Raw genomic sequence first — 12,766 nt, forward strand, 5'->3', positions numbered from 1 at the left:
CGCTTTTTGTATGTATCAAATAAACAAATTCAGGCCACTGTATTTATAAATATCGAATTTAAACGCAACTAACTAAGCGAAAAATAAAATCAAAAAATCTGTATCAGGAATTTTATCATTGCCAAAAACATCAATTTGATTTGTACACCGATTTTATTTTCGATGTCCTAATTGAATTCTTATCGATAAATGCACAACCTTGTCTCATAATAGCTAAGCTCTTTTCCTACCGTAATCACCACTATATAGATTCCACTCTGGGCCTAAATGGCTATCTATAAAAGACACATTGGCCTTAAAGCACCGATTCTCCTTTGCCCCTGGCCCAACTGTCGTTTTATCCGAAATAATAAACCTCGAGAAAATGTTTTGTTTATTGAATAAAGATTAGTGATGTGCTTTTTTACGATTATTTGAGTGTTATAAATTAGTTGTAAAGCTTTTTTTGCAGTCTTCTTCTTTCATAGGAATACTAGCGGTTCCTCTCAGTTTCACCCGCTTCTTGAGGGATGTTTTTCAAGCTTTAGTTTGAATGGTAGTCAAAACGTAGTTGTCTCCAGGTGTCCTATCTTTATCATCATCAAATCAAAGCCTGGAATATAGTGGTTTAAACTATGGCTTCGAAAAAAAAACACGTCAATACTTGGTAAAATATAGATTATACTTACATGGTATGTATGTATGGAAAAGGTTGACTATGTATTATGAATTCATAAGGTGTAACCCTAATGAAGCTCATAGTCATGCTGAGATTCATGCTCTTATCTTAAATTTTGACGACCTCGATGGCGCAATGGTCATCATGCCGGACCGCCGAACCTGAGGTCCCGGGTTCGATTCCCGGTTCGGTCGACATTTGTGTGATGAGCATGCTTGTTGGCCGTGGTCTGGGTGTTATGATATGTATTTATAAATATGTATATATATGTAGCTATATGTAGTTTATCAGTTATGTTAGCACCCATAACACAAGTTAATTAATAACTTACCATGGGGCTAACCGACCTTGTGTGAAAAGGTGTCCCGACATTATTATATTATATTATATCGTCTACTAAATTAAGAACTTTAAAATGATGAATAATATACTTAATTAAATAGAAGAAGGAAACAATAATGTTAAGAAAACATTATGGCGTATGACGTTTTTAACGATGTGAAAAAGTTATGATGACGGAGCATAATTTCCTAAAAACATCCTTTGGTGTCCTCTTGATAGCCCTTTGCTATTAAAAGGTAAGAATTTTGTGACATTGATGGTAAAATATATAAGAAGAAATATACAAGAAGAAGCGTTCTTCTGGCCCTGGTCATTCACAGAAGAAAAATATTTTGAGTCCAATTGCAATGTCGATCATTTTCTTCAACGTATATGAGTTTTACCTGTGATTTATTTATCTAGAATTTAAATAGCTAAATGGTTCTTGTCTATCAAAACAGCATCAGTGTTGCGCTTTTTCATACCCATAAAGGACCTTATGCAGTCTTAAAGAAAATAATGATGATGAGGTTTTAGTAAAGGTAACTGTAGTTAGTTCATCAATCTGATACATTCTAATCGATGGCTACTAAAATGTTTTTTGCAGGTCTCGGCCAAGCAAGGCAAACATTTGACGTTCAAATTATCATCTCGCAATGTTATCGACGAGTACTTTCAAGGTATCAGAGATACTCAAAAACTGAGTTTTTTTTCTAATATCCTTATTTTACTGAAAAGAAGGCACATAATGACATTCTTAAAAATATAGCAGATTTCCAAAATTAATACCAACTAGCTATTTCCCGTGGGTTCAACCCCAGCCGTACAAAGTATAGCCCATGTTAATAATGATTAATATTGCTGTCTAAATGTGGTAAAAATTAAAATCAATTGAATTTATCTAACACAGTTACAAAATAAACCATCCATACATACAAATCTTTCCTTAACAACAAACAACATAGGTGTGAAAAGTTACCTACGGTGACGTTCAAAAACATAACATTGAGGGACATAATCTCAAGACCATAGTATTTACTTTACACGCTAAATTAAACAACAAACCTCATTTGTTTGAATTACCACTTTTTTCATTTCAATGTTGCCATTACGTCACGGCTACCGTACCGGGCTCGTCAAATGACGTCACAACGCCAGCCAAATATCGGACCCACCCACCGATCAACCGTCATCAACAACACCTGTGGAATCTGACACTAACAATACAGCGAAGTCACCAAATTAATTAACAAAACAATTAAATCAATCGATTTCAAAAATCCCATCTTAATTACCCAATGATATATTTTAAAAAAATTACTCAACGCTATTGTTCGATTCATCGGTTATAGTAACAAATACGCACGTTCAGATCGGTTCAGATATACCCGCGAATTGTTCGCCGGCCGTCATACAGTGTAACATCATGGCGCCGCGCGCATGCGCAATCTTGCTCCTCGCGATCGCAACCGTCGCTGCGCGGGAGTGCATCGAGTTAACACTTCCAGACAAAAGTTTATTAACCGATTCGATATTAAATGGGACTATATTAAAAGTAGCCGCGAAAAATGAGTCTTTTGATGAAAGTGGACGTTTTAATATTGTGGAATTGTGGGATAGGTTCCCGAAACTTGTGGTGCCTACGAACGGGACGAGCGAGCAGTGCAGAAGGGATAGCCAGCTTTACTTGGACAGCCTGGACCGATTGGAGCTATGGGCCCTGAAAAGTAAATATTTACAATTTTTTTTATGTAGGGTAGTTTGTAAAATATTGCTTTTGACAATAAATAAATAGATTAAAAGTTATTATTATATCCTTATCCTTCTCTTCTGAATTTTGCAAGGATTTAGGAAATTAGTGATGTAACCTTTGTCGATATCCGAAAAACATATCCGAATGTGCAACGCATTAACTTGATTTGTATGTCCGTTTCTTGTTACTGGTGTCTTTGAGATTTTCCGATATTAATTAAACGATTACCTAAGTATTATCACTTTCTGAAATGCTTTAAATATTTTTTTGCCCCGTAAATAACAAGAAAATTATCACGTAATTTTCTCTCAAAAATTGTGTTGTGAGATGTATTTGAAAAATAGTTACATGCCATAAGAATACCATTAGTTACAAATACGAAATAATTTATTCCTAAATATGTATATTTACAAATAATACAAAACGAGTTAACTTTTGACTAAACTTTCGTTTTTAAAGAAAGGTCAGTCAGATTGTTTGGAGGACAATTCTTATGAATGAAAGTGGATTAAACTCTACGTTAAAAGACTTCGTTATAATTTTACATGCAAATTAAGACATAATTTATAATTCCGATGAGTGCAAAAACATACGATACTAATATGCAAAATTAGGTATATGTATAAGTATGTATGGTTTACAGTTTTCGCTTGCTAGCAGTTTAAAGAAAACCAGAAAACATTAAGTCTCATAAAAGGCAGTCATACTGCAGTATTTTTTGTATTTTTTGTACTTGGGCAAAAATTTAATGTTTTTTTGTCTTCGTTTCTTATAACTATTCCACAAATAGTTTTAGTAGTATCTAGTTTCGGAAATCTCTAAAATAAAATGTATCTCAAATTCGTCAAATCTAAAAGGTTTCGGACGATGGAGCATCTAACTAATAAAATAAAAAAATCTATGATTTCAACAAACAATAAATATCATCAATAAGTATGAAATGTTTCACTGATTCATAAATTGTAGTTATGAATACATTTTATGAGTATGAATACCAAAAAATTGCAAGCATCAAATTCTATTGACCTAAATATGTTTGGAATCATATTTCACATTTTTTACTACCTAGTAACAATACAATATATATATTATGTTGTTACAAAACTGTTATTTTATAAATTCAATAGTTTGCAATTTGGACAAAGTATTATTAATTTTATCGTTTTGTTATCATTTATAAATATTTGCAATACAATTAAACTTTACTGAGAAATAAAGGTGTTCTATTGTTTCACTATATTTTGATACGATATTTTCAAAATTATTGCAATCCATTTATTTTCACTACTTTTGTGTACATAATATCTTTTCGATATATTTTTAAACTCCATCACTATTTCAAATGAAAATCGAATGTTTCTCGATAATTGTCAAATCGAGATCGGTATTGTACTCGATATCAAGAAATTCCGATTGTTTGTCATTTTGTTTACGTTCTCGGAACGAATGTGAAAGAATCACTATGTATTAGAGTACTAGCACACTGCAAACTTTTAGTCGGCCGATAGTTTTTTTTGAGCTCAGAAATCAGTATGGTAGTACGCACTTTACAACCATCAGGTATTTATCCGGTATTAGACCGACTGAAAACTTTGATTGGAATCAAGATTTTCTTTAGAAAAAGAAATTGCCAACCAAAATCAAAATCCGTTTATTCGCACTTGGCTGCAAAACTGCACATTTTGAAATATACAAAAGACAGCCCCCAAAACGCCCACCCACTTCCCATGTGTTTTTGCTGGGAAAAAGATGTAGCGCAACAAACTCCCTAGCAACACATGTCTGTCTGTAGGTTAGAAGAGCCTTTCAACAACCAGCGGCTAAACAGTCGGCCGACTTTTTAGTCTGCAGTCTGTTCTTATGGAAATAATGTGGAGGTGCAATGAACTGACATTCAGTAGAATTTTGCGAACGTGCCGTGTTAATATAGCACTTGCAATTTGCTTACTTAAGTAGTATCATGGTCATTATTTCAATAACGCTTAATCAATAGGGCGGGGCTGGGCAATGGTCATTTTTACTTGAAATATGAAATATTTTGCTTATTTTAAAATATGAATGTGTATTTGTACCTAATCATGAGGTTAGTTTCGATAATACTAAATGCACTAAAAATTACATCTGCTTTTAAGTATGAAGTCGTTTCAGACCCATTTTAACTGATAGCATAGGTTAACTGTTAACTGTAAATTCATAGTAATCAGTTATTTTGAGAAAATTGACGTTTATGTTGCCAAAAAGAGCAAAGCTTATATTTTGTCAATCGCTTACCTATACTATAAAACTTGATTATCAATGAATACATAAAATTATAGAAGAATTTTATATTGGTTTGCTTTGTATACGCTCAATTTTAAAAATAACTTAATTGATTTAAATATCAATAAAAGGTTTTAGTTGAACCACGTGTTTTGTCCCATATTTGTTAATAGTTTATATCATATTAATCCTCATGAATTATTCTAAATATTAAACCCGATATTTTTTTTCAACACTTCCGCATTAAAAAAATGACAACAGAAAACTAGTTGTAATCGTAATAATGCCGTTTAATATATTTTTAACAAAAACAGTCTATTTTAAATTTTATAAATGACTAGCTTTTGCCCGCAACTTCGTTCGCGTGGAATAGTGACTACCAGCAGATTTTTGATTTGACCAATAGATGGCGCTATATGTCCGGAATGATTTTATTTTTATTTTTTTTTGTAATAAAAACTATCCTATGTCCTTTCTCAAGTTTCAAACTATGTCTGTACCAAATTTCACACAAATCGGTTCAGTAGTTTAGGCGTGAAAAAAAGACAGACAGACAGACAGAAAGACAGACAGACAGACAGACAGACAGACAGAGTTACTTTCGCATTTATAATATTAGTTTGGATAACTAATTTATATCACGGAACTGACATTATGAATAAACATATAATTAATCACAAATCATCACCTAATAACTTACTTAATGACAATAGCTATTTATAATACCCAATTATATACGGAACTTAATATCTTATCAAAATAATTAATTTTAAATTCATTTGACGACATAGAGGGCTCGTGGATCACATTAATATCTAGGTTGTTCCGTTTTCAGCCTACGATGTGACATCCTTTTCATCTTAAACCACTTTCAATCTTATCATCTGCCTAGCCTTCTTTTTACTATTTCCATCTATTAAATTCTCTTAAAGGGAACAATGATAGAATATTCTTCGGATTATGAATGGACAAAATATCTTACCAGTTTGTTATGATCACACAGTACGCTCGTTCATAAAAACCTACAGTTAAAGTTAAACTAGTAATGTATGAGCCTCTCTTTTGATCTAACATCCGATAACCCTTGAAGCAAACATTTTGAAGTCCACACAATATACGACCAAGAGGTCGGTCAAAGCCCTTAAACTCTTAAACCTACCAAAAAAAAAAACATTTTTCTAACTGAATCATAAGTTTTTAACCGCAAAACAAGATTAGATCACATGTCATTGACACAACTTTCAAATCAGTAGTCCAAACACCAACTCGAACGCATCTCGCCTACAAAACAGGTCATAAGGTAAAACTCGAATGAAAACTACCCAAAATCCCTGCCTGGAACAAAACATCCGTTACTCAATATTTTACAAGTAGAATTTAGACGGTTAGGTAAAATACCTTGAGTTTTGCTAGTAAAATGCTTGTATACGCTTACGGAATGCAAATCTGAGTAAATCTGAGAAGCATGTGGAAGATACGATGGAAATTGGTGTGCAGTTATTATTCTTTAACTTTTCTTTACATATTTCTTATAGATAACTAACTTTACCCAGTTACACTTTCACATCCCGTGGGAAGTACAGCCCGCGGGAACTACAATCCGCATGACGTCATTTTTGAAAACGGTCTACTAGTTTCTGAGATTAGCGCTTCGGTTTTATTTTGAGTATACATAGATAATCTGAAAAGCCATTCATTTTGACGTACAATAATTTACAAAATTGCCATCAAGTGTTGTCCCCTGCTACAAAAATTCCAAGGAATCAAATATTGTCATACACACAATAGAACTTATGTACGTATCTACGAGAACTATGATACGTCATAATTCCATTTAGCTCTCACGAGACGGATAATCACGACAAACAAACAAACATTACTACTATATACACATAGTATTACCAGAAATTATCACTTCTTAGTTACAGCTAAGTAACCGTGCCTTGTAAATACGCAGCTTATGTTTGACTTTTAATAATACCCTCGGTATGGGGTTGGTTTATGTGTACATCACATGTAGATTAATATTGTACAACAAAACAACTAAAACTATAACATATAAACGAAATCTTACTAAATGTGCAAGATTATTTTCAAATCTAGGTTTCTAATAGTAAAAAAAAATAAGCATATCTAAATAAGCAGCTAAGCGTAATCTACGCCTATGAATTTATGTCCTGTAATTTTGAATTATATAAATTGCAATAAAAAATCCTTATTCAAGAACTATTTCATTATATTTTTTTTGTTTTTTAACGGCAATACCTTATGTATTTCTGCATTTTTTTTACATATAAGAAATGTACGATATAGGAATTTCTATATAAATTGCTATCAAACCTTAGGAGGTTACTACGAACCCCGGTATCTGTTAACTTTTGGCACATCCTGATTCAAAAAACACGCAAGTAATATCTACAGCCTACAAACTTTCATCCCACCGAACCCTCACCAAGAAAATGACTAAAAAACTAAAACAACCCTGCCAGCGCCGGCCGTCAGTCAGTCTACATCCCACGGGTTTTTTTCTCAGTTTTCTGCGTCTATACATTCGAGTCACGCCAATGGCATCCTTGAATGTACACTACGACATTTCGTATTCACTGCCTGCAGTCATTTCACCAGTGACATTTGACATACAAGGTTCAATGTACGAGATTGGAGTGTGTAAGGTATTCCATCGAAATTGGATCGAAAAATGGCGTTGGACTTTTGAGGGTTAGATGTGTTCATTAATATTTGCTTATTATATTAACTCTTTACATTAACTCTGACTAGAAAGAGTTACTGTAATTTACGTAAATGTGGCAGAGATAGAATAACGTTTCATCTCTGAAATAAAGTGTTAAGTTTCAGTATTCACCTGATAACTTTGACTTGCCTCTACGGTGTATACATATATCGAATAAAATTAAGTTCTAGTGATAACTATAGGTACATATAAAGATTTGTAAAGTAAGACTTTTATTTGGATCGGACGTAGCTCGAAACCTCTAAGGTGAAAAAATAAATCTAAAAGTACGTATTACGTACCTACGTGAAATATTAACAACTAGACATATTTTTACCCTAGCAACGGACCCTAGATATCCGATAACATAAGAAAACCTGTTTATCAATCTACCATTTTGCGTAGAAACCTATCGTCCCTTGTCACTACCACAAAAGGTTATTGCCTCGAAATGAGACACGTGTAAAACAGTTATATACTAAATTATGGCAAATCATGTAAGTTACACAATATAAACGTGATATAATATTTTGAGCTGACTGTCAGTGAGTTGAAATTTGAAACTCAGCTCCACATACCACATAGGTAGGTACTAGACTAGACAAATGTGCAAAGTTTAACATAGGTATACATAGGTCACTAAACTTATTGGGCCTTACTACAAAAACTTTAAACCCTGTTTTACACTTGTCTAATAAAATTTTGGCTGCAAAATGAACCATATGTCAACGTCATAATTTGACATTTTTTTAGACAAGGCATAAACTGACGTTTAAAAGTTTTTGTGGTAAGACGGACAACATTTAAAATTTGGTACCTACGTAGATAGTTAACAGCCCGAGAAACGACATACGCTTATTACGCGGTTGTAGAAAGCGATTTTTTCGGGACATAAGTACAACAGCGGGGAACATTCTATTTGAAATAACTAACCCATGAAAACACGATAAATACTTAGATCATTGCACCTTAAGAGAGGACAAGCTAGTTACCAACATATGAAAACTTTCTGATAACATGTTATCATCCTCCGAGCCTTTTTCCCAACTATGTTGGGGTCGGCTTCCAGTCTAACCGCTGAGCTGTCGATGTAGCTGAGTACCAGTGCTTTACAAGCGCTTTGTAATGCGAAAATTTATCTTCTTTCTACACACTTCTCAAATGGAAAAACTAAAACATAACATTCCTTTTCAGTGTTCGACGCAACTGCAAAGCCCCCGTCAGGCATTCTAAGCGGCAATGGAAATCAATATGGCGACTATGACGAATGCCTCGGCATCGACGGCGCGGTCAGAGGAAAGTACTGTCTCGCGTCTCTGCAGATAAGCATCGGTGGAGACAAAAATCTGGATGAAATCGACAGCTTGGTGCACAGCGGCCATTATATCAGGAGTAATGTTAGCGATGTAAGTGTAAACTATTTTTTTTTTTATTTGGTTATGTTTTTATAGGGCTTTTCCACTAGTGGATTTTGCAACGCTTTTTAACGCCATCACCGTAGTTTTTCACGCCCCTATGAACTTAGTGAATTAGTGATCCCGCGCAGAAAAGCCGCGAGAATGAACGATGTTATAGAGGACAATAACATATTGTTGACGACAAAAAAAAACTGTAAATATGTCGTCCAATTTTCCGCCAGCCCTTCAATATTTCTGAAACCTTTCTTCGGTTCGGAAAACAAAATAACCAAAGTCCACCTAACGCACTACCTTGTTTTAATTGATAGCGTATCTTTAGTATCTAAATACTTTTCAGAACCGATCGTCTTATCTGAAACTGAATCACATTGTAGAACAAAATATCGAATTGTGAATTTCCATAGCTTTCCATATAGTGAACTTTCGTATCTATGTAAAAAAACTGTTAAACAATCTGTCATCTTATAACAGTAAACAAAGCCACTGAGTAATTTATGATTGAGGAAAACCATTTTTATTTATTATAACTACAAAATATTTATGACTTATCAACTTAACAGTTGTCACTCAAAAACTTCTGCTATAAAAACCCACCCTAAAACGCTAAATTCATTTTCGATTGTCAGATTTCAAATAATTATATGACATCAAAAATATAGAGTGGGCTGAAATGAAATTAGATTCCCCTAATATCTCATTTCATAGCTCATCAAATCATTGGTACCTGTCACCAATACGGATATGGTTTTACCAAATAATTATGTTAATTATAACATAAACTGGATATTATTACATTTACATTATATATCTTTATAATCATTATATCAGCCTAAAATAGTAACGCGTAGGACTGCGTAAAAAAACCGCGAATATTTTAATCATTTTAACGTGTTTGATAGAAAAATATGGTTCGTCTCGCTATTTATCGGTAACAGGTGTTCAATTTAAATTGATGTTAGGGCCGTTAATTGGTTTTGTAGAATATTTTAACAAATGTTTTTGGTCGACAATATGAATTGCAAAATAATTTTACTATATTACAATAATAGGTACATTATATATAATAAATTTATTTATATAATAAAATTATTTTAACAATAGGTTCTATTTTCGGCTATATAAAAATGTATTTAATTGCTGGGTATTTTTCTATACTGCCTTTCAGTAATGGTGACCTAGTGCCAATAAGTCTGTCAACCGGTCTTACCTAGGGGTAACTGGGCTTAAAACAATCGCTCCTTGTATAAGACTGGTACTCGGCTGCCAGCCCCAACACAAGTTTTCACACTTCTATTTTCAGTGTAAGCAACCTTGTGTCCTAGCTCTAATAGTGAAATAAATTGAAATGCTAATGAAGCTAAGGATACTATAAATATTTTCCACGTGTTTGACTTAACTACTTATCACAATACATAGCTAAGTAAAAGCATGTGAAAAGTACATAACTTATATACGACACTTTATGTCTTGATGGAAATGTGAAAATATTCAGGCAACAGCAGACTAAATAGGATTATTAAAATGCGCACAATATCATAGTGCAATAAAAAACATTGTAGGCTGGGAAAAAATCAAAACAATAAAATCCTAACTACCTATCTTTAAAATTGATTCAGGAATTATGACGCTTCCTAAAAATTTTCGACGTAGATACATGTTTGTAAAAACAGTCACAGTTTTCGTTAAGTAACATTGTCTCGCTAAAGACTGCCATTTTACGCCTCACACAGAAGCAGCAAATAGTCTATCTTTTCAATTATAGGTACTTAATTATTGTATTTATGCCACTACCAGCTAACTTCGGGACGGCAAACATATCCGACGAAAACCAAAAATGGATTAATTTAATATGTAACAAAAATAATTCTTCAGAAACAAAAAAGCCTTATACATATCGCACGCATTTTACCCCAAATGTTGCATTTTGTAGGTGGGGTGATGTCGTAAGATCTGTTGCAAGAATGCACTTAACTTGGCCAGGCCTTATAACCGTGACCTTGGATAAAAGCCTGCTTTCCAGCCTTGGCCAATTGCGCCATCGTACAGGTTTGGGACTGATTGGTAGCCCGGCTTTCTTAATTGGAATATATTTTTAATAGTTGTGTAGGTTAAATGTTTTAGGTCAGTTTTGTTAGGCTGGTGTTCACTTTAGGATTAGTCGATTAGTAGATATAAGGGTCTTGCTACTCCTAATTTCGTCTAAAAATTACTGAAAAACAATGTATCGTGCCAGAATCTGTTTAATACAAAGCATTGAAGATTATATGTAACGGTCTCTTCAGATAGAAACTGTAAATAAAATCAGGTTCTATAACTAGGATTGGCGTTTTTGCTTTAATAATTAGGGTTAATATTAGACAATATATAATATAATCTTAGGTATAATCTTACGTCTGGTGCATTGCTTGCGTCAATGCTGCACCGTTACGGCAAAAACAGCTTTGTTCCGATTACATAAGTTTGCATTCACAAAAAGTATGAAAACAGCTGTAGCATGTGAACGATAATGACCTTTTATTTTACAACTATTTATCCTCCTTACTGTTAATGCGTCACTTGTTTTTTAGGGTCCCGTACATGAAGGGAAAAACACGACAACAACACAATTTGTAACTAAGTTCTTAACTTCGTTGTCCATTCATCCGTCTTTCACCAGGCTGTAATCTCGATAAACGTGATATGTACTTAGAAAGTTGAAATTTTCGTTTAAAAAGTATTATATATCAACAAAAAAGCTACAACAACTGAAAATTAGAATAACATAAATATTTTAGGAGGCTCACAAACCATATTATAACTAACACGGTCTTAAGCCATTTTATAGAACATTTTACGGAAACCCTGGTACGCTAGCCCCACTCGCACTTTGTCGGTTTTTCTACATAACGATCTTCACTTTAAGCTTATACACCATGATTGCTTTAAAAGACATTGTCTTATTTACATTTATGGCTCATCTGGTCTTCAAAATAGCCCATGACCTGACACATTTCGTTTTGGTAGGTATTTTTTCTCAGAAATCGACATGTGGGAAAAATGGCACTGCCCTTTAAAGAATATGAGGAGTCTTAAAATCACTGACAGACACAAAACTTGGCTTAAATAGGAGTCATGAATCGAAATGAGGTAACGAAAACATCATCATCTCCCGAGCCTTTTCCCAACTATATTGGGGTCGGCTTCCAGGCTCACCGGATGAGCTGAGTACCAGTGTTTTACAAGGAGCGACTGTCTATCTGACCTCCTCAACCCAGTTATACGGGGTATCCAATACCCCTTGGCAAGACTGGTTGTCAGACTTACTAACTTCTGACTACCCGTAACGACTGCCCAAAATGTTTAATGACAACTTGGATCTATAGTTTAACATATGGTCAAAAAAAACTATGCTAACAAGTCTGCAGAATTCTTTTGAAAATATAATAAACCTGTATTATAATATATTACATGACAAACTAGTAAAAAGGCCTTCAAACAATCCCTTTTTATTTCTGTCTAGCGACTTCGTGATTCACTTACGACTAAAATACGAGAATATGACAAAGTTTTTGATTACTAATTCTCTACGAATATATTTCAATCAATTTGAGCAGACTTGTCTAGTAAAAATAGGCCAAATCAATAAT

At 33.7% G+C, this 12,766-nt stretch overlaps 1 protein-coding gene across 1 annotated transcript in view; it reads left to right on the forward strand.

Moving 5' to 3' along the window:
- Nucleotides 1–2,361: 2,361 nt before the first annotated feature.
- The window catches only part of LOC110370994 (nose resistant to fluoxetine protein 6), a 36,066-nt gene continuing 25,661 nt past the window's right edge, over nt 2,362–12,766 (forward strand). Inside the window, exons 1-2 of the mRNA XM_021327038.3 lie at nt 2,362–2,706; nt 8,917–9,128. Coding sequence (XP_021182713.3) covers nt 2,406–2,706; nt 8,917–9,128 — 513 coding nt within the window. The 5' untranslated portion in view covers nt 2,362–2,405. The remainder of the gene's footprint in view (nt 2,707–8,916; nt 9,129–12,766) is intronic.

The sequence above is a fragment of the Helicoverpa armigera genome, chromosome 10 (genome assembly GCF_030705265.1).
Source record: "Helicoverpa armigera isolate CAAS_96S chromosome 10, ASM3070526v1, whole genome shotgun sequence".
Classification (NCBI taxonomy): Eukaryota; Metazoa; Arthropoda; class Insecta; order Lepidoptera; family Noctuidae; genus Helicoverpa; species Helicoverpa armigera.